Source organism: Balaenoptera borealis, assembly GCF_965194805.1.
Source record: "Balaenoptera borealis genome assembly, chromosome: 7".
NCBI lineage: Eukaryota > Metazoa > Chordata > Mammalia > Artiodactyla > Balaenopteridae > Balaenoptera > Balaenoptera borealis.
The window spans coordinates 65,030,931-65,049,992 of record NC_138864.1 but is presented as its reverse complement, the minus strand read 5'-3'; the positions used below and the strand labels follow the sequence as shown (position 1 = coordinate 65,049,992).

General features: G+C 37.9%; 1 protein-coding gene across 1 annotated transcript in view; it reads right to left on the bottom strand.

Moving 5' to 3' along the window:
* The window catches only part of THSD7A (thrombospondin type 1 domain containing 7A), a 460,930-nt gene that overhangs the window by 67,249 nt on the left and 374,619 nt on the right, over positions 1–19,062 (bottom strand). The window contains exons 10-11 of the mRNA XM_082398710.1: positions 6,037–6,169; positions 4,210–4,313 (exon numbers count right to left, since the gene is read on the bottom strand). Of these exons, the coding sequence (XP_082254836.1) occupies positions 4,210–4,313; positions 6,037–6,169 (237 nt within the window). The remainder of the gene's footprint in view (positions 1–4,209; positions 4,314–6,036; positions 6,170–19,062) is intronic.

Sequence of the window (19,062 nt, the reverse complement as noted above, 5' to 3'; positions counted from 1 at the left end):
TATTGTGTTCTAATGTAAAGCATTTCCACAGAAAGCACTTTCACATAGTTTTGAAATACACAGAATGTAGACTTGGTCAAGATTGCATTTACTTGATTGTAGTAGAATCTTCCTATCTTCTTATGCCTGGGTTATTCTAACTCAGTTGTGGATAAGGCTGATTCTCAATGATTTGCTTTATGGCGAGTGCCAGTGCTGAGGTGGTAAGCAGTTACCATTAGTGACTCGTTAAAGAGACTCTGGGAACATAACTGCCTCCCAGCTCCTTTGAAATGCATCACCAGGGATAGTTCCTACACTTGGAACAATTATGCTATTAATAGTACTAAGAGTAAAAATGAAAGTCTGTCTATAATGGCCACTTTTTAACAGGTGGCTAAAAGTAGGTACAGGTGACTCAAAAGGAGAACAACAAGGATGGCTTGCTAGAAGCTGGTAGGTAAATTTAGAGTTATATTTTTTTCTACTAACAGGGAAGGTTCAAGTCATTTTAGAGAAAACGAATCATAAAAGGTGACCTTGTAAGTGTTCTGCTGAGTGAGGCATAGTATATGAGACACACATTATTGCTTTTCTATGCATACTCAGTAAATTAACTCCTTTTTTGGTTCATATGATATTTTTATTTAACTGAAGAAATCTAAATTATCATTTCAAAATGTAGTCCACATCAGAATGAAGGTCAAGATAAATCCTGTTCTTCCTGAGCCTTGAAATGCAGTGTTTTACAATTACAGCCCATCTCAATTCAAAAGCTAAATTTGATCTGTTTCAAGATTTCATAAGATTTCCAGTTATGAGAAGATTCACACAGAGTATTGGTTAACCCTCTTTAAAACAATAATTCCCTGTGCTATGCAAGCTGAAAATATTGGAGTTAAAAATCATATGATCATCTTTGACTCAGTTAGGTCTACCTCTGCTGCTATTGTCTGCTACTGAGTCCTAAAGTTATTTTCCTCCATTGTATGTGGAAAATCCATTTATTTTTACCCATTCCGACTACAGTGGTTCCAATCTAAGCCCTTATTACTTCAGCCTTGCATTGCTACAGCAGCGTCCCGGCTGGCATCCAGACCCACGCGTCTTATCTCTCTAACTTACTCTGAACACGCTGACAGATAAAACACGGCTGTCATCAGGTCCTTGCTCCTACCACTTATTGAACAAGGTCTAAAATACTGATCCTGACATTTTTAGTCCTCTACAAAATTACCCCAGGCTCCAGCTCACATCTTCAGAGCTTCAATCTACCCACTTTTCTGTGAACACATTTAATGTTTTTGTTTTTCTTACCTCAAATGCTTAACTTATAGAATTGCTCTCATTTCGTATTCTTTTCTCTTTTCTACTTATTCTAACATTACGGTTCAAGTCAAGTCCCAGCTCATCCTTTAGATCTTTCTTAAGCTCTTTAGCTTCAAATGACTGCTTTTGCAACGGATTGGTTTCAGTCTTTAACTCATACTTGTTGGGTGACGTTACCATGATCTCATTTCCCTAAACAAATTAAATTCCCTGGGTTGAACATCTTCATCCCTTCCTGACACTCATGGCTCTTTCTACACTGTCTTCTGAATGCAGTCATAGTTACTTGAGTGCCTGAAATTAGAAAGTCTGAAGTGTTAGAGAGGAAGGGGGTAGCTTCTCCACAGTATTTGCTGACTGATATTAATCCTTACTACACAATTATTTTAATTATTAAAAAATCGCACAAGTCGGCATTTTTAAAGTCTCTGACTGGATAAGGGCAAAGATGGAAATAGCAAGAGTCTGACAGGTCAATTATGCAGAGTTCTGAAAACAGCCATGACCATCAAAAAAAAGAATTTTTTGCCTTTTTGCCATTAGTAAAGATATTTCTACTCTCTTAATTCTCTCCTTTTCATGTTTCCATAGAAATATAGGCTCTAAGAAAAAAATCTTTATCAAGGTAATAAAAAGATTATCTTCATATAGAGGTTAAAGGAGTTCTTCGGAGTATATTTATGCATATATTACTTGTTATAATGCAACTTTCTCTTCCCAGATATCCCATAAGATTGCTGATAGAAAAAGTAGCCTGACAAATATGGCAAGATGAGGAAGCATTACTTAGGTACAGGCAGAGGAAGAGGCACCAGTAATAGGAAACCAAGAATGGGAACCATCAAATAGGCAGGAGAAAGTGGCACTGAGGAAGCCGAAGATCCCTGTCGCAGTGGAGGTGGGTAGATATTACAAAGTAGTCACCTAGGATGAGGAATAAGCAGAGGTTTTCAGATTTGGAAATGAGAAGATCACTGGTAATCACAGAAAGAAATGTCTTTATACAGATTGTGTCAAAAAACAAAAGACCCGTGTTAATATTGTTGCTTTTATGCCTACAGTGATCTATGCACACATTCACTGAGGCCATGATCTAACAGGAAGGGGAAAGGAATTAACATTTAATGAAGATTTAATATGTGCAAAGCGCTGAAAGGATCATTATGTTCTCAGCCTCAGAGGGAGGAAATAAATAAACCAAGGTTGTGCAGTTAAGTAACAGAGTTTGAAACTAAAGCTGTTTTCACACTTGCACAGCTTCCACCACATCTTAGATTTCCTCCAGTGGTATTCTACAAAAATATGGTTTTCATCTTTTTTACCTAACTTCATGTCACACTTTGATCCCTGGATATCATCTCTGCATAGACTGTAGAATATGAAAATTGGAATAATCCTGAAAGATCATTTGGTCCAGCCCTCTTTTCTTTTTTTCCCCATCTAAATAAACTGATACCCAAAAAGGTAAAGGGATGAATAAAACTCACATTGTATTAGTGAAAGAACTGGGACTAAAACTTACGTTTCTTGATTCCCAAACTCATGCCTGTTTTCATCATAAACTCTATGTAGGGTCTAAATTGTATGCAAATGTATGCTTGATTCAAGGAGGAATTAGCAAGGCATGACAAGAAAGTCTTATATCCCTCAATTTCTCCATGAATGGTTTCAAATGGGGAGAATGACTTTTTTAATTCTAAATACCTAAGTCTCTATAACTGTAAAGGAGACAGTTATATTTTAGCAGATGCTGATGGTGGAGGATACATAATGAAAAATAAGCATATAAAATAAAATCCTAAATCACTAGATAGTTAATATTAATTGTAAACTAAGTGTTATGTTTCAAATGAAGATTCCTAAAATGACTATCGTAATGGAAGATTTTTACAAAAAAGACGCTATTTTTTGCAACTTTTAAAAAAGCAATCTTTTCACTGTAAAGAAAAGGGGTCCTGGATCAAATCAGCAAAAACTGGAATCCAATTCTGTGTGTTCAGAGTTCTGCAACATCATCAAATACATAACTACAAATGAGGGTGCAAAGCATGTTTTTATGAATTAAAAAAGGTGGCTGTGTATTCAATTACATATTCAGCTACATTTTAGATACGTAGCAAGAATTACATTCTAAAACTCAACATGAGTAAAAAGAATCATGTACTCTTTACAGACTGAATTTGCTACATGTATAAATAACATGTTCCAAAGCCTGGAATGTAAGTATTACCCATAATATCTAGTAAATAATCATGGCAAGTTGGAAACATTTCCATCACTCATTTCTGCAAGAAACCATGTTATCTAGTAGCGTTGACAGATTGCAATCCACATATGGCAGGTTTAGAGTACATAAATCTGCCATTTAAAAATCAGTACTAAATATGAACAGAATTGGGGGTTGCCATGACAATGACAAGGATGTCGTTACTGAGAATTTCTGGGAAAGTGAACCAGTTATATTACATTTTATGCAATCACGTATATATAATGCATATGGGCAATGATGTAAGGATCTTATTGATTGTTAAGGTGACAAGCAAAGTGTTATGGAATACCATGAGCCAAAAGCTAATTACAAGAACAACAACAAAAACAAGCTGCAGTGTACAATCTATGTCCTAACGCTTTCAAGACCTTGGTCTGATCATCTTCTAGATATGAATGAGGGGAAAGTTTAACCAGAGGAGTTATGAACTAATGTCAAAGAACCAAGGACACAATTTAAAAAGTCAGGTTTCCATGTTCTGGTGTAAGGTAGAATGGGTGGTAGCAGATTCTTAACTGCTTTGCTCTGTTTGCCTAGCATGGCATCAAAATGACAAACTCTTCAAGCTACTGGTTAAGTTAGTGCTGTTGGAGAAATGCAAAGCAAATCAACTGTAGAACAGGGCCTCCCACCTCTTGCCTGCCGTCCGGGCCCACAGCCCTCCTGCGCTCCAGGGCTGTCCTGTTGCACGCTCCAAGGGACTAACTGGCACCTGCGCCATTTGTGAGTCTTCCACCTACAGGGAAAGAACAGAAGCCTCATAGAGAAGAAGCAAACGTACTAGGAAATCACAGAGACCCAATGCCAAGGAAGCATGACTTTGACCACTGCAAACAGGAATTTATTTGACAATGCTGATGAACTTAGTTGCAGGGCAGGAATAAAGATGTAGACATAGAAAATGGACTTGAGGACATGGCGTGGGGGGGGAGCTGGGGCGAAGTGAGAGTAGCATCGACATATATACACTACCGAATATAAAATAGTTAGCTACTGGGAAGCAGCAGCATAGCACTGGGAGATCAGCTCGGTGCTTTGTGACCACCTAGAGGGGTGGGATAGGGAGGATGGAAGGGAGGCTCAAGAGGGAGGGGATATGGGGACATATGTATACATATAGCTGATTCACTTTGGTGTACAACAGAAACTAACACAGTATTGTGAAGCAATTATACTCCAATAAAGATCTATTAAAAAAAAGTCCTATCTAAATTTAATTTAGATTTTCATCAAGGAATTATAAGAGGCAGCACTAAATATAAAAGTACTTCCTACTGCAGTGGAGACAAGAGTCCATCACTGTCAAGTTCTAAAGGAATGGACTCTACTGATAGCATTTAGCCTTTTTATTTTATTTTTTTTAAGGCTGCACTGCGAGGCATGTAGGATCTTAGCTCCCCAACCAGGGATTGAACCCGTGCCCCCTGCAGTGGAAGCACAGAGTCTTAACCACTGGACCACCAGGGAAGTCCCACATTTAGCCTTTTTAATGATTAGGACTGCCAGCAGATGTATCCAGATAGTACCAGAAGTGATGTGTTCCACTTTAGAAAGGTATATTTATTTTACATTCAAGTTATAAAATTGCATTCAAGTCATGAGCCTTTTGTATAGTGCTCTTTCGATTAGCATTGTAGGGGTAACTCAGAAGCTGCAATTTATAATACACTTCACAAAAACAAATCCCCCAAATAAATAAGTTTGGGCTAACAGTTAATGTTCATCATGAAAGCACGCAATTATACTGTTTGTCATCTCAGAATTAAACACAGATAAATTAAGATGACAAATTTGCCATCAATTTCATCTTAAATTATTATTTTGGGATCACACATTCCATCGATTGATGCCATAATATTTCATTTGTTGTCAGGACTGCAATTATTCACCACATCAAGTTTCAATTAGGTACTTTTTTTAATAGTTATGAAAAAAAATTTTTCTAACAATCAAGATGACGACATATAGCTTCAATAACCTAAATTTTCCTTGAGGTGGCCACAAATGAACAAAACAGACATCTTACTAACATCAATGAGACAAAGATGTCATTTCGTGACCCAGAATGCCAGCATTTATGAGGAACAGGTTCTCTTTGGAGCCAGGGGAGGAATGCTTAGGCTATTCCTGTAAGTGAAAAAGAACTGCTTCCGAAAGCATATGTTTCGTAATTATTAATCACCTTTCTGCATTTTCTATAGATTATATCAACGTAAGAAATTCTTCAAGCTCCTAAAGCTTATAATACAGCTTGGAAGTTTACACAAGTATTTGTGTCCCTGGAGATGATTTCAGTAGCAAAGCAGCTCTTTAAAACAGGCAAGAGATGGGACCCACAGTCATAAACATCCTGAGTTTATGGGCCGTGTTGGCTTCCTTTTCTCATTGTCGGAAAGACCATGAACCCGAAGTATTTTGCTTAGTGCATCGCTCAGAGGGCTTTCCCTTCACTCCATTACCTGTAGCTTTGGCACACTTGAGGGGCCTCGCAGGCCTTCTCTTCATAGAGAGGATCCGTGCAGTCCTTGCCTCCGTTGGCCGGCAGCTGAATGATGACCCGGTGCCGAGTCTGCTTCCTGATTCTGGAGTCCCCTGGAATGAGGCAGCTTTTTTAACCTCTGTTCTCTGCACTGATGAAAGAATCTCCAAATACCAGCCTGTGTGAAGAAATTACATTGCTTCCAGCTCCATGTGCTTTGACATCCCTGACTGAGAGGCCTCGTCTAGTCATTTCCTAAATTCTCCCGAAGACCGCTTATATTGAAAGCCAATCAATGTATATTTAAAAATCTGAAGAATGGAGAAAATAGTTCCACAGTCAGCTAGTCTTCCTAATGCTCACTTACAACGTGATTGCTCTTTTGTATGCTTCTTTCCCCTTGAGAAATATGACAGATCTAATTAATCTGTTTTTCTCTGCCTTAAGTTTATTTTCATGCCGTTTCATATAGCCCTGTTTACCACATGGGACTCATACACATCTAATGAATCTTTCTCAGGAGAATATATTCAATGTTTTAATGTGAAATTCTATTTCTTTGTTATTCACTTAATTTGAAATGTATAACTCGTAAATTATTCTAGTCATTTATTATTCATGTTAAACACTTTAAGATCTTTAATTCAGGTCACATCCTAAACATCCAAGGTATAAGTAGTGAAATGAAAGTCGTTTCCTAGAGGCAGAATTTTTAGAGAAGTATTCAAAATAGCAATAATTACTATAAGTAAGTTACTCCAAATTATGTTACAAAAACAATGGAAATAATTAAGATTTACCTTCGATGAAGATATCAAATTGACAGTATTGCTGATATAAAGATGCTCAGAATTTTTTAGTATGAGAAACAGATGATATATAAGACTTGACAACTTTAATAAAATACATTCCAACTTACAATATATACACTTTAAAGATGAATAGCCATATGTCATGAATTTGCTTACAAAAGAATTCCCTAAAGAATTACTTTAATAGAATTCCCCTGATGCATTTACATGTTTTCTCAAGATCATTAAATATTTGATATGTAGACTACAGAAACAGAGAAATTTAGAAGGGTTAGCAGCCCCTAACAGTGAAAGTTTAATCAGAACTGAAATGAAATATCCTTAAAGTCATTGTGTTCATAGAAAAATATGATTTGACAAATAGAAGTTTCCAGTAATGGAACATCCTTTGACATGAAGTCAGGGTATCCCTCAACACAGTCTGGCCACTGACTCCTAGCAGTGTGACTTGAAGATTCCTGTATTAAATGGGAGAATGGATCAGATTAGTGATTCCTAAATGTCTGACTATATAGCAGAATTTCTTCGAAAAAATAAAAACAAAAAACCAAAAGCAGATTTCTCGGCATGTACCCAGAACTACTAAATAAGAATCTCTTGGGAGCTGGATGTGGGAATCTGTGGATGTGGGAATCTGATTTTTACAAAGCTTGCCAGGAAACGGTGATAAACAGCTAGGTTTGAGATCTACTGGAATAACTGACCATGGATGTCCCAATTTAAGATTCTAGAATTTGCATGTAACCTTTTACGATTATTCCTATAGTGGGGGAAACCTGTACTATTAATGACTGCATTAACTATTTTAGTGAATAGTTGGAATACTACAGGTAATGAAGTACGGAACTAGGGGGTGGAGGTAGTGGGTAGCAGAGAGTTAAAGTATTTGAAAATACTGTCATAGACTTTTAAGAATTGTAGCTATAATAGTTTGAATGCCAGCTGCAGCTTTTACATATTAAGTATAATTTATCTAAGAAAGATCGAAGAAGTGCCAATAGGACTTTTAATAAAATTGGTAATGCTATCTCCATCCATTATATTGTTCAATGACCCCTATTTTAAGGAATTTAATGATAAATTCCTCTAACAATTTAGAGCTAGGAAAAATCTTGTTTCCCTTGACAATCCGTTAAGAATCCACTGTGCTTCTGTTTTTTGCTTTGTTCACCAGAATCTCAGAGCTAATTTTCTTCTCAATTTCAGGAGCTTACCTTAACTTTGATTTTATATTATAATTTTTCTCTTCTTCTCCCCTCCCTCTACCCTATTTACTACCTGACTCCATGCTTTTTTTTACACTATTATCTATTACTTTTCCTTTTGTTTTATATTTATGCTCTGTCTTTAATCTTTTTAAAAGACTATACAAACTAAATGAGCATTCTTATCATTTGTTTAGCACTGGGGGAAGGAGGGAGGTGTGTGTGTATTTTTTAACAGGGGACAGAGGGAAAGACCAAAGGGGAGCAGATCTTTGTTTCCCAGGTGGTCGAAATTCTTAAGAGTCAATAACTCTCCAACCCTTTTTAACCTGCAGATAAAAAATAGACATAGAATTGAGGCCAAGGGATCCACAGACTGGAGGGGACAATGAGAACAGCATCAGTGGCACCATATAGCCTGAAGCTCCTGGTCATTAACTACCTAAATATCACCTGGTATATACCCAGGGCTGTTCAGATTTGGGAAGCAGCAAGCAAATGTTAGTGTTTCAATTCTACTTTGTTTATTGACTTGAAAGCAAAAAAGTCACCTAATATAAAACTCTGAAACATTCTAGTGCCTTCTCATCACAATCTCCACAAGTTTGTACTTGATATATAACACCATGATAACTCTTTTCACTTCCATAATTGATTCCACAATGGGAATCCATTTATTCTTATAAAAAAGTTCAAATACCTTAACCTTGCACAGCCCACAGGATAGAGACTGTGACCTGATTAAAGTGGAACATTCCAAAGCCATAACACCTAGAGAGGAAGTTTAATGGGGTTACACAGGAAGTGTCATGACATCCATGTTTCTACCCCCTGGGAGGTTTGTTTCTTCCCAGATCGCAGTTAGCAAATTACACGTACGCTCAAAGAAACAGCACTTTAGAGCTCTGCCAGTTACAGAGCCCTCAAATCAGAGTGCAGACAAAGGGAGAGCTACAGCACACGTTAAAAAATAAACTAATAAAAGTGGAAGGCTCCTAACTAATAACTTGAGCTGGCAAGTGTGGAATTTTACAATCTTCAGAGTTTCCCACATATATTTACACCCAATTTATTGTATGAGGTGGGGATACATACATAATTTCCATTTATCTTTGTGTTTTAGCACCTAAAACAGTGGTCACACAGAGTAAAGTCTTAATAAATGTTTGCTGAATGAGCAAACACATTTATTTCACTTCTTCTCAACTGGATTATAAATCAGCATCTTCTTTTCCTTTATATCCATTTCCTTAGAGTATTATGCACATGGGTACTAAGTCTGTTCTTTAGTATTAATAAAAAATAAGGTACCACTTTGTCCATTGGAAATAATAAGCATGGGAAAAATAAAGGAATAATCCTATAGTGTTTGTACTTGAAAATACCTACTTAGGATAGGTAGAGAAAAAAGGGATTATATATTCAGAAAACATTTATGTGGTAATAGGCCATAGAGACTCAGAGGATATATAATCTCTCACTCAGCTACAGCATTTTTCAGATATCTTAAGATATTCAAGATAAATTTCACTGGAGAAGTTCCTTGATGGAAGGATTTAAAGGTCAGGCAAAACTAAGATGGGTTAAGCTGGAAGCAAGGTGGATGGCAGGCTGGAGCAGCACAGTGAGAGGAAATTGAAAGGGAAACGTTTCATGCAAGAAGTAAAATGGAAAGGCAGTTTTCAGACCTTTGAGGTGTAATCCTAGCATAGTACTGTTTGAGGGCATCAAGGTAGAAAAGATGCCTCTGCAATATCCCTGCTAGCCCTCAAGTCAATAAATGTAGTAAGAAAAAAAGGAGCAAACACAATTTGAGCAGCCAAGTGTATTATTTGATCAAAAGTATTGATTTTTTAAAGATTAGAGTTACAAATAATTTATATGCATAAATATTTTCCATCTTTAATAAAGCCCTTTGTAAAAATTTATGAAAATTTGGAAACATTAACAAGTACACTGGTTTGAGGATTAAATTACTTTCTGTTCAATACTGATGTTTACCAGCATTGATTTTTCAAGACATATCATGAGAGAGGGCTGAATAATATTTCAAATTACTCTGCTTGTTCTTCCTGGAATCCTAAGCTACTCTGTTCCATTTTCTGCAATACTATACTGTAATTTTACCTATTTAAAGTGACTTAAAAAGGAGGGTAGCTCTACATTTTCATAAGTTCAAACTCCTACAAAATGTAGATTTTTACCTACAGAATTAAGTTTTTAAAAGAACCACCTCATTCCCGAATTAATTTTCGTTTGCTATTATCTATCCTTGAACATTCAAATTTTTAAGCATTTTTTAATTGCACGCGGAAGTCAGTGTAATTTCAATGAAGCTTGCCTTATTTCCATTTCATACCAAATAATGAAAAGCTAACTACATGTCATTGCTTTATTTTCCCTATGACAAAAGGCTAGTCTTCTATAACACCACTGTATCCTTATTCTCAGTTACAGCAGTCTACAGGTGAAACAGGAAAGGTTTCTTCCAGCACACAAAGCATCTTGGCACTGTGTCCAACAGCAAGCCCCTCTGCCAACCCCCCAGTCTTTCTTTTTTTCCTCAATACACAACTATAGTTATTCTTTTTAAGTCTGAGTGCCTAGGTTTAAGATTTCTGAAAGCCTTTTGTTCTAGGAGACTCAACCCAGAGCTGCCAAATAGAACAGGTAGGGCTGATCTGCTGGTGGTGAGATGTGACCTGAGCTTGGCCAAACACAACTCCACATCTCAGAACCTCTTGCTCACAGGACAGCAGATTCCTGAGCTGGCATTCTTGCACTCTTTGCCCACTACCATCCAGGAGCTTCAGAGAAGACTAGTATCCTAGTGGCAGCACGCATTTTAATTTACAGCAGTTACCTACCTTTCACCAAGAGACTATCCCAACTGAACCCATTACATCTAACATGCCTGTCGCACCACAAGAAACTAGCACCCTCAGTCCCCTCTGCGCGTCTTCCATCATACCTGGACCACAGCATACAAGCTGTGCATAACCTTATTCAATTTCTCTTTCTTTTCTACCCTCTAATCTTTCCACCACTGTACCTAAAGGAACACACTGTCTCTCATCTCCAATCTCTTCTTAAAAAGTTTCCTTCACATTCTTTGCCAGTGGAGGCTGGCTCTACCTAGCCATTTCCCAGTCTTTTCTCCTCTCTTTACCTTTAAAAATATCTAACTCCTCTGAAGCTCCTGTCATCAATTTTACCATCAGCTATCTACTTTGTAGCACTCATCCACCAACATTTCATTATTTAATGACCATAGAACATCCCTCACTGTAATCTTTTCTCTTCCTACCCCTGCAACCCCTTTGGTGGTTTGGCCATCCACATGGTTATTCCCATCCAAGGCACTGGACTCTGAATTACTGTACCTCCTCACCTCCGATGACCTTTTCCTGCATCTTGCATCAACTACTAGCTCTTCTGTTCAGGCCCCTGATGATATCATCATCAACAGCTGCACATTCTCATCTTCAAACATATTAATTTCTGGTCACTCCTCCTAACCTTCTAGTTCACCTACTTTACTAAAAGTGAAAGTTCAGGGCTTCCCTGGTGGCGCAGTGGTTGAGAATCTGCCTGCCAATGCAGGGGACACGGGTTCGAGCCCTGGTCTGGGAAGATCCCACATGCTGCGGAGCAACTGGGCCCGTGAGCCACACCTACTGAGCCTGCGCGTCTGGAGCCTGTGCCCCGCAACGAGAGGCCGCGACAGTGAGAGGCCCACGCACCGCGATGAAGAGTGGCCCCCGCTCGCCGCAACTGGAGAAAGCCCTCGCACAGAAAAGAAGACCCAACACAGTTATAAATAAATAAATAATTGATTAAATTAAAAAAAAAAAAAAGTGAAAGTTCATCTTACTAAAAATTCTTCAAACTCAATCAAGATTGCCAATCCACTTTCCCAATCACTTTTTCACTATATCATCCCTTTTATGACCTCACTTCCATCCCAACCCACCTTAGATTCCATACTTTTTTATTACATAAGCACTCCATTGAAAACACCCTTGACTCTCTGTTTTTCTCTCCCGTTCTTGTACTCTTCTGGAAAAGCCCTGACTTAATCAATGCTAATTATTTTCCTACAGCTTTCCTTCACTCAGGCAGCTGAACATGGCTGAAGAAACACTGGCAACTGTGTTGAGCAATTCCTTTTTAAAATGCATGACTAAATGGGTACTCCATGTTGCCTATTACAAATTCTATTACATATTACTAACTTGCCCACTTTTGTACTCTCCAAAATGATGTCACATCTTCTTTTTTTCTCACCCACCCTGCATTGTTCACTTGATCCTTCACATGCATCGAGACATTAGAACAATCACTAAATGCCTTTTCTGTCTCATACCACCAGAACGTAAGCTTCCTAAACGCAGGAAAATTGTTTTCCTTGTTTATTGCTATATCCTTTATATTTAAAATTGTGCCTGATAAATCGCAGTTACTTGAAAAATCTGTGTAGAATGAAAAAAGTGAATGATTGCTTAAAAACATATGTATGATGTTTAATGACACAGTGAAGCATCTAAAAACAATTATCAGTAAATGTACCAGCAAATCCTCAATAATAATAATCAGAAATTTGTATTAGTAAGTTTTCCTTCATCATGACCTAAATACTTTGCACATATTGCAACATAATTGAACTTCTAAGAAAGAATGCTTTCAATACACCAAGTTAAAACATTTACCAGATTCTGACCATATGCACTATGTAGTGCCTTTCCTACAGGAACTTATAATCACTATAGACAACAAATAATGTAGCTGTAGCTGAACTACAGTTCACAAAGCATAGAGCACTTTACCATATGTTATTTCATTTTTGCCACAGAACAACTCATAGATGTTATAATCAAGGCTTGCAGAGATTAAGTATCTGGAGAGATTAAGGTCACTTGGCTGCTTTGTGGCCAAGACAGGTGTCCAAACCAGATCTGCTGATTCAAAGTCCACACACTCCATTATACCATGAAACTCACTACTCATTTTTATGTTCAAAAACTAAAACCTGTGTCCTGTTATATATGAGTAAATCTAATTTGGTCTTCTACAACCTGCCTCTGTTCTCCTTTCCAACTTCACATCTTGACTTTCCTCGACACACTCCAAGCTCCAGTGGGTTGGATCCCACTTTCTTTCGAACAACACATCTTTTTCATGGTCACTAAGACTTTTCCTGATGCCTTTGATCACTTTGGATTCTTTTATGCATTCTCTCTTTCAAAAAGGCCTCTTCTACCTTTTTTTCAACAAGATTTTCCCTAATATTTTCCCTGTCTCTTCCCTAGAGCTCTTCCTGCTTTACCACTAAATCTTGTTACTAAATCATGTAAATCTTACATTATCTGATCTATGTAGAAGAGTTCTACATTTTAAATGAGATCAAAAGCTTTTTTGAAGTTCTCTGTGGGGCCATCAATGTGCTAGTTAAGTATAGTAATCAATAAATTAGAAATGCAATAAGTATTTATGCATATATTACAGATGAGTATTAATTTAATAAACACATGTACAGTATTCACAGTCTATTTGTTCCCTCATCTATCTGCTAAAATTTTTTTAAGTGCCTTATATAAGTTATCACAGTTTGTCACATAAAATTTTCTGTATTTTATAAATGGTCAGAGAAGAGTAAATCAGTCTCTTAGAACTGTAAAAATCATCAGCAGAGATCAAATTAAAAATCACGTTATTTGATGAAATTTCAACCCTATTCAGTTACTCATTATCCTCCTTCCCCTTCTTTATTTTTCTTCTAGCATTCATCATTGTCTGATTTATGCCCTGGCTTATAGTACCACTGAATCTACAACTCTTCAAACCTGGTATTGTTCATGCCATGCACAGCAACCCAATGGAATGACTTGCCCAAGATCGTACTGTAAGTGAAATCACTGAGACCAGACCCTGGGATCCCTCACCTGCACCATGGATTCCCCTGCCTCAAGACTTTGACTGCTGTGGCTGTCAGTGCTCACTGGCCATTTGGAGACTGGATCACTGTGGGGGCCCAGATCCTTTTATTAGCCCCTAGCAAGTAATTGATGTCCTTTGAGAGAATGAGAAGAAAGCTAAGGAGAGATTGGTTCAAGATGGTGAAGTAGAAGGACGTGCTCTCACTCCCTCTTGCGAGAGCACCAGAATCACAGCTAACTGCTGAACAATCATTGACAGGAAGACACTGGAACTCACCAAAAGAGATACCCCACACCCAAAGACAAAGGAGAAGCCACAATGAAACAGTAGGAGGGGTGCAATCACAATAAAATCAAATCCCATAACTGCTGGGTGGGTGACTCACAAACTGGAGTCCACCCACTGGAGTGAAGTCCACCCACTGGAGTGAAGGTTCTGAGCCCCACGTAAGGCTTCCCAACCTGGGGGTCCAGCAACAGGAGGAGGAATTCCTAGAGAATCAGACTTTGAAGGCTAGCGGGATTTGATTGCAGGACTTCTACAGGACTGGGGGAAACAGAGACTCCACTCTTGGAGGGCACACACAAAGTAGAGTGTGCATCAGGACCCAGGAGAAGGAGCAGTGACCCCATAGGAGACTGAACCAGACCTACCTGCTACTGTTGGAGGGTCTGCTGCAGAGGTGGGGGGTGGCTGTGTGTCACTGTGAGGACAAGGACACTGGCAACAGGAGTTCTGGGAAGTACTCCTTGGCATGAGCCCTCCCAGAGTCTGCCATTAGCCCCACTAAAGACCCTGGGTAGGCTCCAGTGTTGGGTCGCCTCAGGGCAAACAACCAAAAGGGAGGGATCCCAGCCCCACCCATCAGCAGACAAGTGGATTAAAGTTTTACTGAGCTCTGCCCACCAGAGCAACAACCAGCTCTACCCACCACCAGTCCCTCCCATCAGGAAATTTGCTCAAGCCTCTTAGATAGCTTCATCCACCAGAGGGCAGAGAGCAGAAGCAAGAAGAACTACAATCCTGCAGCCTGTGGAACAAAAACCACATTCACAGAAAGATAGACAAGATGAAAAGGCAGAGGGCTATGTACCAGATGAAGGAACAAGATAAAACCCCAGAAAAACAACTAAATGAAGTGGAGATAGGCAACCTTCCAGAAAAAGAATTCAGAATAATGATAGTGAAGATGATCCAGGACCTTGGAAAAAGAATGGAGGCAAAGATCGAGAAGATGCAAGAAATGTTTAACAAAGACCTAGAAGAATTAAAGAACAAACAAACAGAGATGAACAATACAATAACTGAAATGAAAAATACACTAGAAGGAATCAATAGCAGAATAACTGAGGCAGAAGAACGGATAAGTGACCTGGAAGACAGAATGGTGGAACTCACTGCTGTGGAACACAATTAAGAAAAAAGAATGAAAAGAACTGAAGACAGCCTAAGAGACCTCTGGGACAACATTAAACGTAACAACACCCACATTATAGGGGTCCCAGAAGGAGAAGAGAGAGAGAAAGGCCCCGAGAAAATATTTGAAGAGATTATAGTCGAAAACTTCCCTAACATGGGAAAGGAAATAGCCACCCAAGTTCAGGAAGTGCAGAGAGTCCCATACAGGATAAAGCCAAGGAGAAACATGCTGAGACACAAAGTAATCAAACTGGCAAAAATTAAAGACAAAGAAAAATTATTGAAAGCAGCAAGGGAAAAATGACAAATAACATACAAGGGAACTCCCATAAGGTTAACAGCTGATTTCTCAGCAGAAACTCTACAAGCCAGAAAGGAGTGGCATGACATATTTAAAGTGATGAAAGGAAAGAACCTACAACCAAGATTACTCTACCCAGCAAGGATCTCATTCAGATTCGATGGAGAAATCAAAAGCTTTTCAGACAAGCAAAAGCTAAGAGAATTCAGCACCACCAAACCAGCTCTATAACAAATGCTAAAGGAACTTCTCTAAGTGGGAAACACAAGAGAAGAAAAGGACCTACAAAAACAAACCCAAAACAATTAAGAAAATGGTCATAGGAACATAGATATCGATAATTACCTTAAACGTGAATGGATTAAATGCTCCAACCAAAAGACACAGGCTCGCTGAATGGATACAAAAACAAGACCTATATATATGCTGTGTACAAGAGACCCACTTCAGACCTAGGGACACATACACACTGAAAGTGAGGGGATGGAAAAAGATATTCCAGGCAAATGGATATCAAAAGAAAGCTGTAGTAGCAATACTCATATCAGATAAAATAGACCTTAAATAAAGAATGTTACAAGAGACAAGGAAGGACACTACATAATGATCAAGGGATCAATCCAAGAAGAAGATATAACAATTATAAATATATATGCTCCCAACATAGGAGCACCTCAATACATAAGGCAAATGCTAACAGATATAAAAGAGGAAATCGACAGTAACACAATAATAGTGGGGGACATTAACACCTCACTTACACCAATGGACAGATCATCCAAACAGAAATTTAATAAGGAAACACAAGCTTTTAATGATACAATAGACCAGATAGATTTAATTGATATTTATAGGACATTCCATCCAAAAACAGCAGATTACACTTTCTTCTCAAGTGCACACGGAACATTCTCCAGGATAGATCACATCTTGGGTCACAAATCAAGCCTCAGTAAATTTAAGAAAATTGAAATCATATCAAGCATCTTTTCTGACCACAATGCTATGAGATTAGAAATCAAATACAGGGAAAAAAAACATAAAAAACACAAACACATGGAGGCTAAACAATACATTAGTAAATAACCAAGAGATCACTGAAGAAATCAAAGAGGAAATCAAAAAATACCTAGAGACAAATGACAATGAAAACACGACGATCCAAAACCTATGGGATGCAGCAAAAGCAGTTCTAAGAGAGAATTTTATAGCAATACAAGCCTACCTCAAGAAACAAGAAATATGTCAAATAAACAATCTAACCTTACCCCTAAAGTAACTAGAGAAAGAAGAGCAAACAAAACCCAAAGTTAGTAGCAGGAAAGAAATCATAAAGGTCAGAGTAGAAATAAATGAAATAGAAAAAAAGAAAACAATAGCAAAGATCAATAAAACTAAAAGCTGGTTCTTGGAGAAGATAAACAAAATTGATAAACCATTAGCCAGACTCACCAAGAAAAAGAGGGCGAGAACTCAAAACAATAAAATTAGGAATGAAAAAGGAGAAGTTACAACAGACACCGCAGAAGTACAAAGCATCCTAAGAGACTACTACAAGCAACTCTATGCCAATAAAATGGACAACCTGGAAGAAATGGACAAATTCTTAGAAAGGTATTTCCTTCCAAGACTGAACCAGGAAGAAACAGAAAATATGAACAGACCAATCACAAGTTATGAAGTTTTAACTATGATTAAAAATCTTCCAAAAAACAAAAGTCCAGGACCAGACGGCTTCACAGGTGAATTCTATCAAACATTTAGAGAAGAGCTAACACCCACCCTTCTCAAACTCTTCCAAAAAATTGCAGAGGAAGGAACACTACCAAACTCATTCTATGAAGCCACCATCACCGTGATAGCAAAACCAGACAAAGATACTACAAAAAAAGAAAATTACAGACCAATATGACTGATATATATAGATGCAAAATACAGATGCAAAAATCCTCAACAGAATACTAGCAAACAGAACCCAACAACACATGAAAAGGATCATACACCATGATCAAGTGGGATTTACCCCAGGGATGCAAGGATTCTTCAATATATGCAAATCAATCAATGTGATACACCATATTAACAAACTGAAGGATAAAAACCATATGATCATCTCAGTAGATGCAGAAAAAGCTTTTGACAAAATTCAACACCCATTTATGATAAAAAACTCTCCAGAAAGTGGGCATAGAGGGAACCTACCTCAATATAATAAAGGCCATATACGACAAACCCACAGCAAACATTATTCTCAATGGTGAAAAACTGAAAGCATTTCCTCTAAGATCAGGAACAACAGAAGGATGTCCACTCTTGCCACTATTATTCAACATAGTTTTGGAAGTCCTAGCCATGGCAATCAGGGAGGAAAAAGAAATAAAAGGAATCCAAATAGGAAAAGAAGTAAAACTGTCACTGTTTGCAGATGACATGATACTATACATACAAAATCCTAAAGATGTCACCAAAAAACGACTAGAGCTAATCAGTGAATTTGGTAAAGTTGCGGGATACAAGATTAATGCACAGAAATCTCTTGCATTCCTATACCCTAATGATGAAAAATCTGAAAGAGAAATTAAGGAAACACTCCCATTTACCATTGCAACAAAAAGGATAAAATACCTAGGAATAAACCTACTCAGGGAGACAAAAGACCTGTATGCAGAAAACTATAAGACACTGAAGAAAGAAATTAAAGATGATACAGATGGAGAGATATACCATGTTCTTGGATTGGAAGAATCAATATTGTGAAAATGACTATACTACCCAAAGCAATCTACAGATTCAATGCAATCCCTATCAAATTACCAATGGCATTTTTCACAGAACTAGAACAAGAATTCTTAAAATTTGTATGGAGACACAAAAGACACCGAATAGCCAAAGGAGTCTTGAGGGAAAAAACCGGAGCTGGAGGAATCAGACTCCCTGACTTCAGACTATACTACAAAGCTACAGTAATCAAGAGAGTATGGTACTGGCACAAAAAACAGAGATACAGATCAATGGAACAGGATAGAAAGTCCAGAGATAAACCCCCACAACTATGGTCAACTAATCTATGACAAAAGAGGCAAGGATATGCAATGGAGAAAAGACAGCCTCTTTAATAAGTGGTGCTGGGAAAACTGGACAGCTACATGTAAAAGAATGAAATTAGAACACTCCCTAACACCACACAGAAAAATAAACTCAAAATGATTAGAGACCTAAATGTAAGACTGGACACTATAAAACACTTAGAGGAAAACATAGGAAGAACACTCTGTGACATAAATCACAGCAAGATCTTTTTTGATCCACCTCCTAGAGTAATGGAAATAAAC